This window comes from Chinchilla lanigera, unplaced genomic scaffold (genome assembly GCF_000276665.1).
Source record: "Chinchilla lanigera isolate Chin_1 unplaced genomic scaffold, ChiLan1.0 scaffold00061, whole genome shotgun sequence".
Lineage (NCBI taxonomy): Eukaryota > Metazoa > Chordata > Mammalia > Rodentia > Chinchillidae > Chinchilla > Chinchilla lanigera.
The window spans coordinates 14,577,445-14,597,183 of record NW_004955462.1 but is presented as its reverse complement, the minus strand read 5'-3'; the positions used below and the strand labels follow the sequence as shown (position 1 = coordinate 14,597,183).

At 46.1% G+C, this 19,739-nt stretch overlaps 1 protein-coding gene across 1 annotated transcript; it reads left to right on the top strand.

Annotated features, from left to right (window-relative positions):
* On the top strand, window positions 1–5,817 carry Fcrlb (Fc receptor-like B). Its single transcript, XM_005398288.2, has 7 exons — window positions 1–53; window positions 729–796; window positions 1,074–1,094; window positions 1,417–1,671; window positions 3,562–3,828; window positions 4,423–4,713; window positions 4,883–5,817. Exons 2-7 carry the CDS (start codon window positions 766–768, stop codon window positions 5,299–5,301), a joined length of 1,284 nt encoding a protein of 427 aa, XP_005398345.1. The 5' UTR covers window positions 1–53; window positions 729–765; the 3' UTR covers window positions 5,302–5,817.
* The last annotated feature ends 13,922 nt before the right edge of the window (window positions 5,818–19,739 follow it).

The window sequence follows — 19,739 nt, the reverse complement described above, 5'->3', positions numbered from 1 at the left end:
TGCAGAAGGAGAAAAGAAACAAGAAAAGAACAAGGGAGAAGAGGTGCCACCAGGTGAGATCATTGGGGTGAGTAGGAAAGACACTTTCTAACTCCAGAGGGTTTGAGATTTCAGGAGGTAAGGAAGAAGGGGAAAACATTACACTTATCTTTGGGGGCCAGGAGGGTGGGGATGTGGAAGAGCGGTTGGTGAGCCATGTCTTTCTGTTCACTCTTCAGTGGGAGGATGTCAGCTCTGGTCCAGGGGACCCAGCACTGACCTCTCTAGGCCTCACACCAGGGTCAGTCAGGGAATGAGCAAAGGAAAGGCCCCAAGTCAGCTTTGTGGACATGAAGATGTGTCCCCCTCAACTGAGGCATCCAGGGCTGGCTGGTAGGGAGGAGACAGAGTGGAAATGGGATGCTGATGAGAGGCTGAAGATGCAGGGTCACTCATTGGAGCCGGGAGATCTACATGGCTCTCTTGTGCTGCAGAGGACATAAGCCCAGCAGACCGTATGGGAGTCAGGGCTGGCCTGAGCTGTACTATGGGTACCAGGACGGTAGGCAGGACAGTGCCTGATGCTTGGGACTCCTCGAGAGTGACATATATTCAGCCTGTCTCCTGCTCTCTCCACTCTACCATGTTTAGGAACTAGGAATGGGTGGCAGACACAATAGTGTCTCCTAGTACTCAGTGTTCAGCCACTGCCTGCCTTCTTTCTCTCTGCCCCCACCCCCTGCCAGCAGGTCTCCAGTTTCCACAGCTGCTCCAGGCAGATCTGTCATGTGGACACTGACGGTCCTCCTGCTCCTAGGTGAGTCCTCTACCAGGCGGTAGCAGCAGCAGGACTTTGAGTGAGGGAGGATAGGGTAGGCAGGGCAGGGTGTGTGAGGTAGGAGAAGTGGCTATTCCACCCTCAGGTTATGGTGCCATATCTATTTTTGGAGGGGCGAAGAGGAGGGAGCTTTATCAGAGCTGGGGTAACCAGGGGCAAAGAAAGAAAACAGAACTTAAGACCATTCAGTCTTTCTCATAGTCATCAGGGATTCTCTCATCTCCAACATTCCCCTCCTTCTTTCTTTTCTTTACAGCTCCGAGCACTGGTCAAGCTGGTGAGTCTTATGTATCTCTCGTCCCACTTTTTGGTTTTTACAATTTCTGCTCTACCTTTCTCTAAGTGACCCACTTAGGTAGATATCCCACAACTTGGCTGTTCTGGGATAGTATATCTTCCTCCATCCCTGGGACTAAGTTTGTCAGCACTCAGAAATGGGTGCTGACTGGTGGACTGATAGCTTGTAGCTCAATGAATATGGTCTCTTCTCCTGCTGGGGCCTGAAAACTGGGGCTTTCTAAGACTTCAGAACCTCAGGCTGTGTTTGGGCACCTCACCTTGGTTTTCTTTCCCACACTACCTCCTCCCACACACCTCAGCCACACTGGAGAAGCCCATATTGTCTCTACACCCACCTTGGACCACAATCTTCAAGGGTGAGCGGGTAACCTTGCGATGTGATGGACATTACCCTCTGCTCCTGGAGCTGCGACCCATCAGCACTCTCTGGTATTTGGGCCACTTACTCCTCCCCTCCCACAAGAAGAGCATCGAGGTGCAGACGCCAGGGGTGTATCGATGCCAGACAAGGGGAGCACCCGTCAGTGACCCCATCCACCTCTCCGTATCTAATGGTGAGTGGTCTGAGCATGGAGGGGAGGGAGCATGAAGGTATCATCATCTGATGATATTGGGCCTCCTGTGGGGGACCATTTCCAAGGGGCAGGAGACAAGGACCATCCTGAGGCCTATCTTGAGTCTCTGGAGTAGGCAGAGGCCTGCATGATGCTACATGAGAGATGAACTAAGGTTTGCCTAACCCCAAAGGTCCCTGTTACTTTCATGCCAGAGGGAGACAAACATGTGTGTTTGTTTCTCAGACCAGCTCAGAAGGCTAGAGGCTCTGAGGACCTAGCATACTGGACAGACCACTCTGGGGAGTATGCAGGAAAGGGCAGAGCAAAACAGGAAAAATGAGCATCCCTGGGTAGGTGGAGCACTGCAAGAGGAATTATTCCCAACTGGTAATGCTGTGGTTCTCTGTGTATCAGCATCCATACCAGTAACGTGGGGACAATGTGGCACCACTTGTAATTCCTGCACTTAGAAGGCCATGGAGGCAGATGGCGAGTTCAAGGTCAGCCTGGGCTGCCTAGCAAGTTCAAGGCCAGCCCAAACTACGCAGCAAGACCTTATCTCAAAAAGAGAACATTTGATTAAAATTTTATTACAGACATGGATACATGTGCACAGGGGGATCAATGGGAACTGACGTTGGAGATACTTGAAGGGTTTCAAAACAGGATAAGAAAAATAATCATTTGCTAATTAGGGCACAGAATTGGCACCTTCATGGAGAATATATAATTTTAGCTTCATGGGCCACAATTTGCATTCAGAGTTTAAGAGACGCTGCTGAGTGTTCGTATTAGTACTTACATTCACACTCTGAGGTTTCCTGTTTGGGAACTGTTGGTGAGAGCAGTAAGGACACTGACTACAATAGACTATGGCTACTGCTTCGGGGTCTGAGAGTTACACATGGCTTGTGGCTCTTCTTCATGGAATTTTCTTTCACTGTGCAATATCCAAAATGGCATCTGGGGGCTGGGGATTTAGCTCAGCAGCACAGCGCCTGCCTGGCAAGCGCAAGATTGTGGGTTTGATTCCTGGTATTGGAAAAAAAAAAACAAAACAAAAACCAAAATGGCATCTGGTGTGTGCTAGGGCTACTAAGTGTTAGGTATGATCATGATGGGGATTTGGTAAATACATGGTGCTATTGGAGATATCTAAGGATGTCTGGGACGTGTCTGGGGAGTTTTATTCAATAGATAATGTCTCAATCTAGACTGCAGGACAAGTAGGCCTCAACTTAGAAATGAAGGACAGTCTTCTCTGCTGAGGAAATAGCAGGTATAAAGGCCCTGGGGTCAGAGCAGAGCTAGTTCTCCTAGCAATTCCAATAGCTGGAACCTATGTTAAATGAATGGCAAGGAGGGTAGAGAAGGTAGGGAGGGCAGGGGAAAGTACTGAGAAGATAGTGGAAAGGCAAGGGGCCGGGTCAGGAAGGCCCTGAAGTCAACCAGAGGAGTTTAAATTTGAAGCAGGACATGGTGGCTTAGGCCTGTAATCCCAGCACTCTGGAGGCTGAGGCAGGAGGACTATTTTAAGTTTGAGGCCAGCCTGGGCTACATATTGAATTCAAAGGCAGCCTGAATACCGTATAGGAGAGGCTGTCTAAAAAAAAAAAAATTAAACTTGATTCTGAGGGGCAATGCTCTGAGAATGGAACCAAGTTTGGGGCATCTTTGCCTCCCTGGTACCTAAGGAAAGCCTTTCTCTTTCCGGACACTCAGAGCTTTCTGCACCGTGAGATGTCTGGCCAGCTCTGGAGAGAGGAAGGGTGTTTGTGGAGAGAGGAGGGAGCGAGGGCAGCTATGGGGGAAGCAGGGTGTCTGAGAGTGTAAGAGCTGCGTGGCCGGGAGTTCCGCGGAGTGAGCCGCGCTGCCTGTCCGTTGCAGACTGGCTGATTCTGCAGGTGCCCTACACGGCCGTGTTCGAGGGCGAGCCGCTGATAATGCGCTGTCGCGGCTGGTACGACAAGGTGGTCTACAAGCTGCACTACTACCACGACGGCCAGGCGGTGCGCTATTTCCACTCGAGCACCAACTACACGGTGGTGCAGGCTCGAGCCAGCGACAGCGGGCGCTACCAGTGCTCGGGGACCATGCGCATCCCGGTGGAGAGCGCCCCCATGTTCTCTGCCAAGGTTGCCGTGACCGTGCAAGGTAGGGGCGATCTGGGGACCCAGAGCGCTGGGCAATTCCGGGACCAGAGTCAGGCGGGGAAAGGAGGGGCGGGAATTTTGGCAGCTGCAAATTGGCGGATTTCTCTGCAGGAAGGAGCGCTTTCCCAGCAGCTGGCTCTTAGGCTGGTGTCCCTTACCCCACGACACGCACCTTGGCTTCTTGTTCTGTCCGGGGACCCCATATAAAGGCAGCTCTGGCCACAGTCCCAGTCAGGAGGGCGGCCAAAGTGGTAGGGGAACTTGGGATGGTGGCCAGGCGCCTGTTCTCGGGCATCCCCCTTCTAGGATGGCCCGAGGGGGGCCAGGTCAATTGGGAGGTCAGGTGTGGCGCCTGGCCTGCTCCTGCCTGCCTGCACTCTGTCCTGATCCCTCGTGGACGCGGTCCCTCGGCCCCAAATTTCGGAAGCGTTCCTTCCCTCCCACGCGCGTGCAGCCTCTTCCCGCCCCCTTTTGGGTCTCCGGTGGGCGCGGAGCCCTCGTGCGAGAAGGGAAGGAGCGGGGTCACTCGGGTCTGCCTATCCTGCCCCTTGTGCGGACTCAATAGGCGTCCTCGGCCTCCGCGATCTCTCCGCAGAGCTGTTCCAGACGCCAGTGCTCAGGGTGCTGCGCCCGCGGGAGGTCCGCGGCGCCGCCCCCCGCGGGGTGACCCTGAGCTGTGAGACGCGCCTGCACCCGCAGAAGCGCGACACTCCGCTGCAGTTCGCCTTCTACAAGTACAGTCGCGCCGTGCGCCGCTTCGACTGGGCCGCGGAATACACGGTCCCCGAGCCAGAAGCCGAGGAGCTCGAAGCGTACTGGTGCGAGGCGGCCACCTCCACTCGCAGCGTCCGGAAGCGCAGCCCGTGGCTGCAGCTGCCCGGGCAGGGTGAGTGACCGCGGACCCCCTGGACACCCAACCCAGCTCCGATCTGGCTCCCTGTCCCCCCACCCCCCTGCTCCCCAGCCCAGGCCCCACCCTCCCGGATTCCGGCCCTACTTTCTCCCCTTTCCGGCCCCCGCTCCAAGGCGCGATAATCCGGGGTGTCTATTCACAGGCTCTCCCCTGGAGCTGGCGTCCACCTCCGCCCCGGACCCCCGGGCGGCAGCCTTGGCGCCAGGTAATAAGCCGCTTTCCTTCAGAAAGCCTCCAGTGTCCAGGTCGGTCCCGTTGGTGACCTCCGTCCCAAATGCTACCTCAACCGGGCTGCAGTTCCCGGCCGGCCACAGCGCCCCCACTGCTGGGCCACTCGCCTGCGCTCTGCCCACGCCTGCGGGACCCGGGGCCGGAGCGCTGAAACCCGACATAGACCTTCTCCTCCGGGAAATGCAGCTGCTCAAAGGCCTTCTGAGCCGGGTGGTCTTGGAATTAAAGGAACCACAGGCCCTGTCGGAGCTCAGAGGGACCCCCGCGACCGCCACTTCCCACTTTGCTGTGAGCCCTGGAACCTCAGAGAACACTCCAGTGCAGACCTGAGAGGCAGCCTCCGTCTTCCCTCCAGAACCGCTCCTCCCGCGTGTGCCCTGCCTTTCCTCAGTGCAGACCTTTCAGAGCCACCTCTGTTCTTTGTTTTGCTGTGATTATAAAAGAAGCACCCTGGGGCCGAGGATATAGCTCAGCTCCTGCCTGGCATGTGCAAGGTCGTGAGTTCCATCACGACCCGCAAAAAAGAAGCACCCATAAAGCCGATTTCAACCTTGCATAGCAGTTTGTAACCACAAACATTTTCCCTGTTTCTTCTTCCAGAGTTAAGTAGAGAAACAGAAATCTGCTCGTTATTAACTTCGAGGATTACAGTTTGGAAGTTAATTCAGTCATCCTTAGTCATCGGTATATAAGCCTGGCAAGTACTTATTTCAGCACAAGTAATTTTCTTTTTGTTATTAAATTCACTGAGGTCACCAAACACTTTAGAAAATTTTAGGGTCATGTTCTAATTGCTCACAATGAATTTACTCTCTTGTTAATATTAAAAATGACTCTGCCCTGTTACTGATGAGTTCACATCTTTTAAGTCCTGGGTTCTATTTAGTTTTAGAGACCGAAAGGTATTTTCCCTCCCATTATGGGCCTCCCATTCCTGGGCTATAAGGCTCAGAATTCAGTTAGACTCTGGAAGATGCACCCTGGTCCTATGCAGCCAGATGGTGGGCTCTGGGACCAGCCCATCCTAACCTTAGTGAAAAATGAGAGAAGTCTACTATCTGCATTCAGAAATCTGTCTGAGCAAAGTTTAAGACAAATCCTCAACACTGCTGAATTATTTTTAGCAACTTCTTTTTTAAAAACCATTCATTCATACACTATGACTAACCCACATGTACATATGTATAGATCCATATCTCTTCCTGTGTGACTGGGAAATGAAGGAAGAAAAGTGAGAGACCATTTCAATTGCAAGTTCCAGTTTGCTCCCTGAAAATCCAATTTCCACAGGTTCTCCATCTGCCTCCTGGAGTCCTGGGCTCCCTCAAGGGCTGGTATGATTTGTTCTCAGGTCTCATTATCTTTAGGTCCATACCCTTCTTTAGCTAAATTTCACTGTTCAAGCTCAGAAGAACTATACCCTCCCCTCCCTTACTTCTGCTAGATAGGTACTCCATCAGCCACACCCCCTTCACCTCCCTTCCTCCCTCTCTCCATTCATCTCTTCTGTACTAGAAATTGAAACCAGGGCTTTCACACTGACCTACATCCCCAGACCTTTTCTTTTCTTTTCTTTTCTTTTCTTTTCTTTTCCTTTCCTTTTCTTTTCTTTTTTCTTTTCTTTTCTTTTCTGTTCTCTTCTGTTCTTTTCTCTCCTCTCCTCTCCTCTTCTCTCCTCTCCCTCCCTTCCCCTCCCCTCCTCTCCCCTCTCCTCCCCTCCTCTCTCTCTTTTAGACAGGGTCTTGCTATGCAGTTCAGGCTGCTCTTGAACTCACTATGTAGCCCACGTTGACTTCAAACTCTTGGTGATCCTCCTGCCTCAGCCTCCCAAAGGCTGGGATTACAGGTGTGCTCCACCATACCTGGCCCTGATCTTTTTATTTCTAAATTGCCCAGGTTGAGCTTGAAATTATGATCTTCTTTCCTCAGCCTCCTATGGTGATGGGATTATTACTGCATGTGCCAACCATGCCTGGCTTCTGAGTTACTAGCCAGAATAACATCAACAGTCTTCACCACATTCATCTTAGTAATAGTCTGCACCACTTTACTACAAAGTCACTGTAGTTATACAGGGAGTAGGCAGTTGCACATGTAAATTACACTGCAATGTGATAAATGCTCAATGGAACATTATAGGAATTCAGAAAAGGAAAATCAAGAATTTACTAAGCAGAGACATGAGACTAGTATGTTTGTGGAGCTGCAAATATTTGGGCCTGGGTGGAGACTTAGGTGTGTTTCTGTGGTGGAGAAGGTTATATTGTGGAGGGGAAGAGGCAGAGATGAATATAAGGAAGTAGGAAGGGACCAGAATTTGAAAGTCTTAATAAGTACATTAGCCTGTTGGATATTTTGGAAGCTTGACATTGTGGGTATATGGTCAGTTTCTGTCTGGGGTGACAGGTCCTGAGAATGAGATGCCATAGATGAAAAGAAAAACAAGAGAGAAAAAATTATGGGATCAGGGGACTGCAGCCTCTCAGACTGAAACCTTGATTACAATCTTCTTCAGCCTTTTATTGGGATACAAACAAAAAGCAGCAACAGGGCAAATGGGAGGAATAATTAACAGGATTAGTAAGGACAATACAGCTCAATTATCACAGGAATGAGACTTGACTTAGTTAGCCATCATGTTATCATTCCTTGGGGCATACCTCAGCAAAGCATCTAGTGTTGACTTTCCACAGGGACAAAGGTCCTGCTATCAGTTCCTTTTAGAGGAATGCTTTTGCCAGACTTCCTCCAGAATCAAATAGTCACATGGCTTGGTAATCTATAGAATGTCCTTCTCCACATAACATGAAGGCATCATTATGCCTCCCCCTCCCTGCCCCTGGTACTGGGAATCGAACTCAGGACCTTGCACTTACCGGGCAGGCACTGTGCCGCTGAGCTAAATCCCCAGCCCTGGCATCATTATGTCTTACTGGAGGAGTTGCCAATGTAAAGTTAGAATCAAATACACTGCTCTTCATAGGCACTTGCTTACTTCTGAGATGTGCCAGCCTCCTGTAGTAGGTACCGGGTTTGGATAGGTCTTTGTTGCTCTGATTTTCAGCTTTCTTTCTTTCTTTCTTTCTTTTTTTTTTTTTTTTTTAGGTCTTTTTGAGACAGGGTCTCGCTGTGCAGTTCAGACTGGCCTTGAGCTCACTTTGCAGCCCAGGATGGTCTGGAGCTTGCAACAATCCTCCTGCCTCAGCCTCCCGAGTGCTGGGATTACAGGCATGCGCCACCACGCCCAGGCTGATTTTCACCTTTCAAATGCAGGCTTATTTCACTTGTCAGAACTCTCCTCCCCACAGCCTTCACTGGCTAACTGCACCCTATGCCAATGCGCAGGCTCTTTCACCCTTCTGATTCTGTGATTTTGCCTCCCCCACCACAAGGATCCTGACACCCCTCAGCAACACAGGAAGTGACTAGCATTAGTGCCAAGAGGCTTAGTAGTCTACAAAGCATCTCAGGTCAATTGAAAAAATCAGTGGATCATTTTTTAAGGAAGAAAAAAAGTAAAAGGACCATTCAGAAGACAGCTAGTGTGTTAGCTTCTCCTAAATTACGGCTTGCTAGCAGCCACAGTGTTCTCCTTCCTACCTTGCCACCTGTCCACATTTACAACTAGGGATGTAGGGGATGGGAAAGAGCAAGAACTTTTTGGTAAGAATGAAAATTGTTCATGGCCAAATTTTCTTGTGTGGGAGAGGAAAACTGACTTATACCCTGTCAGCTTCACTGTTTTTAACCCCCCAAATCTCACACAGAGGGACAGGACAAGGTCATTCTCTATGGTATATGTTAATAGTCTCCAGGAAGATATGCATTAAGGAAACAGCATCTTAACAGTAACTATATTTCTGTATATGTTCAGCCATAAAGGCCGAGCTACTTAGCTTTCGATTTAGAGGTGGCAGAGTACACAGGTTAAACATCCTAGCTCAAGAGTCAAGAGATTCAGGTTCAGATGTTACTTTTGCTACTTACTAGCTGTGCAGTCTTGGGCATGATACATTGTGCAGAACTTGTGCCTTCATCTTTAAAAGCGAATATATAACCACTATAAAAATCAGTATGGACACTCCTCAGAAAACTAAAACTAGAAATCCCACTTGACCCAGCTATTTCCCTTCCCAGTTATCTCCCCAAAAGAGAGAAAGACATCATGAGACATCATGTTATACTGAAACATGCATACTCATATTTCTAGCAGTACAATTCATAACAGCTAAATCTTGGATGCAGCCTATATGTCCATCAACAGAATGGATACAGAAAATGTGGTATTTATACACAGTGGAGTACTCCTTGAATCACCTGTAGGAAAATGAGACCATTCTGAGACCATCTTGAGACCATACTGTAAACTGAAGTAAAGCAGATACGCAAGTTTAAATATTGCCTGGTTTCTCTTATATGAGAAACCCAAATTATAAATAAAGAGCAAAATAAGAGATAGAGAATAGGGCATAGGGAAATAGATCTTTCTCACATGGGAAGGGAATCAAGAGATGAGGGGAGGAAAAGCAATTAAAAAAGAATCAAGATGTGTTATATACATGTACCAACTCCCAACATGGAATATAAATATTATATACTGGAAGCATGTACTAATAAAATAAAATAAAAATAAATAAAGTAAAACTGGGTAATAATAGTATCAACCTCATAAAATTGCTAGGATTGAAATTATACAAGTAATATACTAGACACATAAAAGCAATACACTTTTATAATTTATTATAAAAATTTGCTGCATCTCAAATGACATTAATTGCAGGCTAAGAGATTCCTAAGAGAGGAAAACAGTGGCCAAGTAACCACACAGTATCTTTTAAACTTAATGAAAAATAGATTTAAAAATAATACATCATTCTGAATTATGTATCAATAGGGAGAACTGTCTAAAGTATTCACAAAACTTTTTTTTTTCAGTAATGGAGATTGAATCCAGGACATCTGCACCGGGCTAGATCCCTGGCTCTTTTTTATTTTTTATTTTTTTGGTAGGATCTCACTAAATTGCTCTGACTGGGTTTGAACTTGTGATCTTCCTGCCCCAGGCTCCCAGAATGCAGACATTACAGGCATGAGCCGTTACATCTAACTTCCTAAAACTTTTTTACATTCATAATCTGACTTTTCTAAATCAGTTTTCATCTCAGATTTATCCACTGTCCATGTTTTCTCACTTCCATTTTATCTTCTGTTCTTTGAAGACTGTTTCATAAAAGAAGCCATAAAAACAAAAGTTACAGCTGTTGTTGCCAGACTTTTAAACTGGCTTAACAATGATCTACAGCCTGCTTACTTTTGACTTCTGCTTTAGGAATGTTGCTAAATTCATCTGACTCCCCACCCAGTGCTCTGTCCCCACAGCCAACAAACAGCTGCTTCACTTTGGTCTAGAAATCTCTTCCCAGCTGTTCATAGCATGCTGTATATGTTGATGGTGGCAATTTAGTATTCATGGATATGTAAACAGTGAAGCAAAAGAGAGACAGCAATTTTGCTGGGTGTGGTGGCGCAAGCCTATAATGCCAGCACTCTGGGAGGGTGAGGCAGGAGGATCAAAAGTTCAATACTTAATAATACCAAAAAAAAAAAGTGAAATGGATAATTAGTCAGTTAAGAGAATATCACATATCAGAGAAATATTTATGGGGATTATTCATAACATGTTAAGGAAAAGCACATTACAATTCAGTATGTCCACCATAACACTGTTTTTATAAAACAGATATGCACATTTAAAAATATGAGGATGCCAGGTATGATAATGCACATCTGTGATCCTAGCACTTGAGAGGCCAAGGCAGGAGGATTGCCATGAGTTTGAGGCCAGCCACAGCTACATAGTGAGTTCAAGGCCAGCCTGAACTACATCGTGAGACCCTGTCTCAAAAAAACAAAACAAAAGACAACACAGCCTGTAATCCTAGCACTTGGGAGGCTGAGGCAGCAGGATTATGGCAAGTTCGAGGCTATCCTGGGCTACATAGGGAGGTCAAGGCCAACCTGGACTACACAGTGAAATCCTGTCTCAAAAAACAGAAGACAAAACAAAACAAAAGTTGTCAAAACAGAACACAACAGGGCAGGTGATATACCTCAGCAGCACAGTGCCTGCCTGGTAAGCATAATATCTTGAATTTGATTTCCAGTACCAAAAAAAAAAAAAAACAAAAACACAACACAACACAACAAAAAAGGAGGATACATTTTACAGTATTAACAATACATATTGGTGGGTTTCTGGGAAATGTTTAATTTGGTTCTGTATATTTTTATATTTCCCTCATAATCATGCATTTTTATTGATAAATTAAAAGAATCAGCCAAGCGACAAATAGACCCTACTGTGTCAGAAAACAACAGCAACAAAACCTAGCAATTCTAAGGTGTATTGTGATTTCGGAGGTATTCAAACACAGTTAGAAAAAGAAGTTTTGGAATTAATAAAATACAACATGAACCCTGAACTCTAGAAAAGCAAACTTTAAAAATGTCTAGAAAGAAAAAGGTATTCAGGGTCCTACATGTGGCCAGAGACTTAAAGAGCACTAGAAGTCCTCAAAATTCCAAAGGGAACTTTAAGCCTGTTTAGTTCAGCCAAGAAATCATTTCTCAAATCACTTCTAAACTCCTCTGGCCGGATAACCACACCAGCACACTGCATAAGGATGTGGCCCTCAGGGTCTCCAAGGACCGCCCTCCCCATCTCCGGGCAGCTTTGGGAACTAGAAATGAAACCGAGAAGTTGGAACAGAGCTTTATTTATTTCTTTCCATGAGCACATGTATGCGGTGCACAACAGTTGCATTTGCTATGGAGAGTGGTACAGGATGTACATGACACATTTTAATTCTTTTCATGCCCCCCTCCCTTCCCCATCCTTAGAAGGGAGCTTTACAATTTAGGGTTTTAAAAACAAAGTTGTCTGTCCACTTCCTCATGCCGAGAGCAGCAAGTGCTACCTCCAGCCCCATGCCATGGAAGTTTCAATGGAACAGATTTTCAACATTTTCTGGGCCTCTGGGTTGTAGGGGCAAAGGCTGGCTGAATGTGTGCATGCCTGTTTCCTGGCTTTTGTTTCGCCCCTCCTGTAAGTTAAAGTACTTTTGTGGGGTAGAAGAGGGTAGACTAGCTGCACACTCAGTTTGGCCAAATTGTGAATACATTCATTCTTCCATTTTTATGAGCTTTCCTTGTATATTTCATGGTGAGCAGGCAAATGAGTCCACATAGTTGGGGCTCAGATTCAGTCTCTGGCTGTCTCTGTGGTAACAGAAAGTTCTTTCTTATTATGCCAGGTATGGTGACGTGTACCTGTAGTCCTAACTACATGGGAGGTCGAGACAGAAGAGTTGCAAATTTAAGGCTAACCTGGGCAATTTATCGAAAGCCTGTCTCAAATAAAAAAATAAAAAAGGGCTGGAAATGTAGAATGTCCCAGGGTGTGATTGTCAGTACTTAAAAAAAAAGTTCTCTCTTATAATGAACAAAATGATTTTATTATGACTTCTTCTCATTCACCTCCTAGGGTTACACAGAACAGTCTAATGCCTGGTCCTGCTGACAGTCCTTTAGATATTTAAAGACACTGCTAAGCTCATATCTAGGTTTTCTTAAAAGTATGCTGCCCCACCCCACCTCAGGATTTTCAGCTGTTTCTAACATAGAATCCCTTCTCATCCTGGCTTTTCTAAACACAACCCCAGTTGCTCTGTATTTAGCTTAAAATACGAAAGCCCACAACTGATCGCAGTTCCTCAGATGGGTGCATTTTGGGAGAATAAGGCAGAAAGCAAGATTTTGTTTATATTTATTACAATCAGTGGTTACACTTGTGACAGGATGTCAAAAACGATTATTTCAAGTTATAATAGATGTGAAATTTGAAAGCCAAATCATCGTATGCAGCTTTCCTAAAGGAAATGGTTGTGAATCTGTTCCTTGATTTTTGGACTCTGAGGTCACATTAGGGAGATAAAAAAAGTGGGCCAAGATATGGAGAGGAGACAGGATGTATTAAGAGATTTCTTTAGCACTACTCCCCTCACGGTGGAGAAGTAAGGGGGAACTTACTATCTCCTCCAGCCCAATGAGGGAAGGGCCCAAGGAGCCACTTGGAGAGGTCTGAAATGTGTCCTCTGCAGTTAGGAGATGGTACAGAGATAGGGGCCTGATTTAGGTCGGGGAAAGCTCTGAGAAAGGGAGCTCTGGCTGTGGGGTAAAGAGCCTATTTTGGGATCAGCTTGCAGCCCATGACATCCTGAAGTATCATGTGTATATACGTCATGAAAGACGGAGGACTGGCATGGATTGTTGTGCTTTCTGTGTAAGGCCACAAGGAGAGGTAGCCAGAGGCACCAGAAAGCTGGATCAGTGCCTGGATTCCTAGGGGCTGAGGAAAGAGGTGCAAATGTGCACCTGGAAAACAGACTCATCTGCCCAGAGCACAGTACAATAGGAAAGTAGTTCCCAGGGGGAAAATTTAAACATCCTAAAACGCCCACAGAAATGCTCATGGGAGAAGGTTTGTATTAGCCACCTGCCAAGTTCAGAGAGCTGCCGGCCAAACAAGAACTTTCTGTTCCCTTCCTCTCCCCGTCCTCCCTCTCCTCATCTACCTTAGTTCAGGTGAGGCTGAAAAGAAAACCGATGATAATGCAAATAAAGGAGGAAAGTGGGAAAGGAAGACAGGGAGGAGAGAGGGAGAGGGAGGGAGACACAAGAGTGTTACCAGCTCCCTCCTAGGTCAGGGTCTCACCTGGATACAGGACAAAAACTTAACTTTTCAATAAAGACTGAAGGTCTAATGAACATCTAGGACCGGCATTCTCATGTATAAGTTGAAACTATGCCTGTGGCCCAAAGTCATTATAGGACTCTCCATTACTGATAGAAGCAGAAAAATCATGGATCTTTGTAAACTTTAATCATGCATGAATCATACAGGACTCGTCTGCAAATGGCGATTGTGAGTCGCTGGGTCTGGGGTGGGGCCTGAGATTCTGCATTTCTAACAAGCGTCCAGTCCATGCCAATGTTGCTGGTTCTTGGGCCACACTGTGTGGCAAGGTGCTATGAAAGGGGAATAAACTGGATCAATGTTGAAACCACTATGAAAGATAAAAAATGGCATTGAGATCATGCCACAAATTGTGATTTCAACATAACCAGTCACCTGTTTTCTTTGATCTTTAAGACGGCATTATTAAGAAATAGAGCATTTATCTGGAAAAAAGTCTCACTATGTGGAAAAAAAGTTCAATTCTATCTCCAGTCCCTGCCCTTTCACCTCTTCCATCAGAGGGAATAGAGGTAACCCTGTTTAATTATTTGGTGTGCACTCTTCGGAGCCTTTTATAAGAAAGATCCAAGTGTAAGATTATATGGACAAGACTCAGAGAACAGAAACCACTCTCTCTGTATTAAGGAGGAAAGATTTCGTTACACAGTATTGACAGCTTACAGAGCGGCCGGGAAGCATGAAGAAACAGACTCTAGTCTGAGCTGTTGGCGAAGTCCTTTGATGTGAGTCCACCAAGCAAGGTGCGGCCTCTCCCATGACCAGAACCAGTCTGGGCTCATGCAGCCAGTGTCATGATCAGGAAACTTCCACGATAAGCAGAATGCTGTTGCTGGGGCATCTTGGACAATGTCTCTGCTGTTCTCTAAGAAATGGATGCTTAGGGCTCTGCCTCTAAAACTATAAAACCAAGACTGGTTGCCACCAGGTAAAAATCAAAAGCTGCCTTGGCCAAGTTTCTAAGTGACTCAGGCTACAGAAGTACAGCCTCTACCTGCCATTTGCTGGCCTAGGGCTTCTGAGCTGGGCAGATGTCAGTTACACCCAGCACCTGGCTGCAAGGAATTCGCAGGCAGTACCACAGCCTGAAGCTCAGAAAGGCACCTGAGAAATTCATGAGTGGGTGTTGACACCACCTACATAGACAATAAAGAGGTAAGTCCTAGGATTTTGCTGCTGGAAAGGACCTAGAGGTATAGCCCAACTTGATACTTGACAGAAGAAGACACTGAGATCCAGAGAAGTGAGTACTTGTTAGTAATGGGGTAGAAACAGAATTCACATTTTTTACACAGAAGTTGTGTCTCAGGAGAGCGCTGCTTTCCCAGCAGTCAGGTGTATATATATATATGTACGTATGTATATATGTATGTGTGTATGTATGTATTGAGACAGGGTCTTGCTATGTAGTTCAGGCCATCCTCAAACTCACAGCAATCCTCCTGCCTCAGCCTCTCAAGTGCTGAGATTACATACAGGTGTGTACCGCCATGCCCAGTTTAGAAGTCAGGCAATATTGAGCAGCCTCACTGAGTTTATTGCCTGTAAATCCACGTAAGAGGGTGGGCGCCTTCATCTACGATACCCCTCTTTGCTCCCCAACTTATTGGGAGTTCATTTTGAAGACCAACATGCAGAACCTTGTATTTATCTATTTTAAATTATGTTTTTGTTAATTTAATAAGGCAATCATGGATCCCAATGCAGACTCTGTGACACATACAAGTTAATTAAGTAAGCATATTTTTATGCCCTCATCCAGATCAGTTTTTTTAAATAAAACAGATAAAGTTCAATAAAACAGATAAAAGAATGGACGCAGGAGCACATACCTTTGATCCCAGGTACTCAGGAGGTGGGGAAGACCACCATGCAGTAGCCACGTCTGGTGAGGGCCTCCTTCCTGGGGGAGACTCTGCAGGGTCCCAGGGCAGCTCACTACAGGGTGAGGCAGGGAGTGGAACTGATTGTCACTCAACCATGTCACATCCTTTGGATACAATTGTTTAACCGAATACCAGCCTACTTCATTGTTCTATTATCCAGCTCATAATTCTTTCCCATGCCTTCAAAGAGATCTGTAAAAGCCTAGGGCAGTGTGAACATTCCCCCACTTTGACAGGCTAGTCACTTTATCAAAAAACAGCCTACTTGGACACTGGGTGTGGTGGCACAGGCCTGAAACCCGAGCGCTTAGGAGGCTGAGGCAGGAGGGTCCTTGTGAGCTCATGGCTAGTGTGAGTTACATGGGCTACATAGTGGGTTCAAAGCCAGTCTGAACTATGTAGCAAGACCCTGTCTCATAAAAGAAACAAATAACGAGGGTATTTGGGCAAGACCATGAGTAAGCTCGTGCTGGCACCTAGTGGACACTGCTGTTCCTCGTGAACATTAACAAGCCAGTCCTGCAGTTATCTGCTCCAGGGCATCATTTTCTCTGGCGCAGTCTGATGCATACAGAAGTGTGGGAGGCTAACCATGTAGCACCTCTGCGGCTTCTGTAAGGCCTTCATAAACTCCCTGTGGAAGGGCTGCAGGGACACAAAGCCAGGGAGGGGCAGTGGGAGCTTCTTCCCTTGGCGGGGGCTGCAACTCTGAGTGGCCATCTGAGGGCAGTTGTGGCAGTGTAACTGAACATGGGGGCCAGGACAGCCTGTGAAATCTCAAAAGAAACCCTCCTTTTTCTAGACAGCTCAGGGACACTTAAAGAAATAACCTCAAGCGTTTAAGCCCTCTCACCTTTGTGCCCTTGTCTCACTGCCCTCTAGCTTCCTGCCTGTCTTCCTATCTCCACCTCTTTTTCCATTTTTATTTTTAACGAAAAGAAAGATCCAACTCCAATGCCACTTCTTTGAAAAACTTTCCCTGATTCTTCCAGCCAGTTCTTTTTTCAGCTGAGCCCCCAAAACACTTTTTTTTTTTTTTTTTTTTTAAACAGTACTGGGCATTGAACCCAGGCCCAGGGGCTTCACAACTGAGCTATGGCCCTAGCCTTTTTAATTTTTTATTTTGAGACAGAGACTTTCTATGTTGCTGAATTGTACCAGGCTGGGCTCAAACTTGTGATCTTCCTGCCTCAGCTTCCCACAGGGCTGGAATTATAGGTATGCGCCACCATGCCCAGCTTGGCACTTTGTTTTGACTGTCAATTTATCACATATTTTGGTTCTAGTACTTCTGTATACATTGTGTAAACTTGAGGCTAATGTCATCTTAGTCTGTGCTGTGTCTTTAGCACACTGATCAAGAACTAAAAAGCTGACATAAAATCAAAAGGGGTTTCCTTTAAATAATTTTTTAAAGTAGTCATTGCTTTGAGATTGTGTAAAAGTGCTTCTATTGAACTTCCAAATTTAGGGTTTTTTTTCCTCTTTGTTGGACAAATTTCAAATCCTGTCATCTTGAATGTTTGTTACTGACTCATCTCTGTTTTTAATTTTCATTACTAGAGATCGGGGCAACTACATTATTGGTAGGAAGTGAGTCAGAAGAAATGAGAAAGAAAAACTTTTTGGAAGAGGTGAGGAGTGGATATGAGACATACTTAGAGGAAGAAGCCGAGGCATATAGCTTTTTGAAGGATTTGGAAATATTCTGAAGGCTGACCAATAGTTTATAGGTTTTCCAGTGTGCATAGTTTAGTATCCTTAGGACATGTTAGAACAGACATCGTTGGCCTTATCTTTCTGGACAGGGACGCTGAAGTGCTGAGGGTGAGGGTTAGGCTTGGGCTGTGGTCATTCAATCAGCACATGATGGAACCAGAACCAGGGTCCAGGACTTGCATGTTCAAGCCCGCAGCTCCTTCCCCTACAACATGCTGGACTACCGCGCTCCGAGGGACATTGGGGAAAGGGGCCTGGGGCCGTTCTCTGCGTATTGTTTGTGGGACAAAGCATGGAAGGAGAAGGGCTGTGAGGCAGGTGACCCAGCAAATGAGATACACAGTGGGGAACATTCGTGGTCTCCTTGGCTCCACTCATCTGACTCCCTGTTTACCAGTTTCTCCTTGAGCCGAAAAAGGAACTGAGAGCAACGCTTCAGTCTCACTAGCTGGTTCCTGCTCCAGCTGTCCTCAGAAGGATGTGATGAGTCTGCAGATGAGGGGGCAGGGGGGCTGGAAATCAGGCGGGGAGAAGTATCCTGTCAGATGAGCAAGTTGTCCCTTCACAGCTGGGGGCTTCCACTCTGGCAGGTCACCTCTGGTCCCAGGGTTCTGTGGAGCTGAAGCTATTTCCTCTGAATCTCGAGAACAGGTGTCCTTCCAGAGACACAGAGCTTGGCATTAATAAGTGGCTCCCCTCTAGTTTTCATGGCTGTCCAGCTTTTGGACAGGGTGGACGCAGTGATTCATTTTGTTCAACCACTTCCACACCAAGGCATCTGCAGTCATCTCGCCCCGCCACTCCTACCACAGTTGCAGCCACTGGTCCTGCGATCTTTCTGAACTGCCTCTGGCGCGGTAGTGTAGTTTGGGATTTCTTTCTCCCACTAATAAGACACCTTAGTGAGCAAATTCTTATTACAGCCCCCCTCCCCATGCCCTCAGTGTAGCTACATTTATTTTAGGGACGAAGGAACTGAGACTCAGAGATATCAAATAACTTTGTGAGAGCACAGATCACACGTAGTAAGTGTAGAGTCAGAAGCAGACTGGGATTTAGACCCAGGTTTTCTCTGGATTCAGATGGCACCCATCAAAGACCATGCTAACTCTGAACTACCCGCCTTTCACTCACAAACACATGAAATAATAGAATCACATTATGATCATCCATCCATGTTTTTGTTCAACATTGCTCTTTGGGAGTCTCCCAGTACAGTTCCCGTGTATCTTCGTTACTGTTCAAGATCTTAGGTCCCATTAAGAACAAAATTGTGGTTGGACATGGCGATGCATGCCTGTAATCTTGGGACTTGGGAAACTGAAGCAGGAGGATCATGAGTTCAAAGCCAGCCTGGACTACATGGTGAAATCTTATCTTAAAAAAATCAAAACCAACCAAACAAAAACAGGAAAATAACTGTGAAAAGTGCCCTTTTCTGATACCACTTGGGTTCAGGAAATAGAAAGAGGAACTTGCCTTTGGACAATGGAGGGGAGGTAATGGGACAAAAGAGGGGAAATCTCCCTGCTTGTTGTGCAACAGAGATGTGTGCTTACAGCAAATATTTTCAGAGGCAATAATTTTAAATCATACATGTGACCGTCCTAGAAACTAAAATAATTTTGAGAAGTAACTGAAGAATGAGAAGGTTTCTAGCAGTCAGGAGGCTGAGGCAGGAGGATCACTGCGAGTTCAAGACCAGCCTGGGCTACAAAGTGAACACAAGGCCAGCCTGAACTGCATAGCGACACTCTGTCTCAAAAAGACACACACACACACACAAAAAGAGAACGTTGGATGAAGTGTACCATCATGTGATCAACCATGTTGCATAAAATGGGTACCTGCTCTAAATGTAAACCATCACACATATGATCTCTTAGTAATTACAAGAAAAGTTTTTTTAATCCGTATTTATCAAGATTGCAGGCTCCAGGATATAAAGTCAATAGTATGCCAAAATCGGTTGTATTCCTATACATCAATAACGAACCCACCAGGAATGAAACCAAGAATAGCTTAAAAAACTTAAATACCTAGCGATCAACCTAACCAAGGAGGTGAAAGATTTCTAGAAAGAAAATTACAGAACTCTGAAGTAATAAATTGAAGAAGATATGAGAAAAGGGGAAGCTATCCCTTGTTCTTGGATTGGCAGAATTAATATTGTTAAAATGGTTATATTACCAAAAGCAACCTACAGATTCCATGCAAGCCTTATGAAAATACCAACAATATTCTTTAAAAAACTAGAAAAGAAAAAAACCAGAATAGCCCAGGCAACCCTGAGCAAAACAGACCAATGCTGGAGGCCATACTATACTGGACTTCAAGTTGTACTATAA

Bases quoted from the DNA above. Each gene is read 5' to 3' on its own strand.
- Fcrlb (XM_005398288.2), top strand. From the start codon at position 766: ATGTGGACACTGACGGTCCTCCTGCTCCTAG. The intron at 797-1,073 runs GTGAGTCCTCTA...TTTTCTTTACAG, and splicing joins GACGGTCCTCCTGCTCCTAG to CTCCGAGCACTGGTCAAGCT. The intron at 1,672-3,561 runs GTGAGTGGTCTG...TGTCCGTTGCAG, and splicing joins CCACCTCTCCGTATCTAATG to ACTGGCTGATTCTGCAGGTG.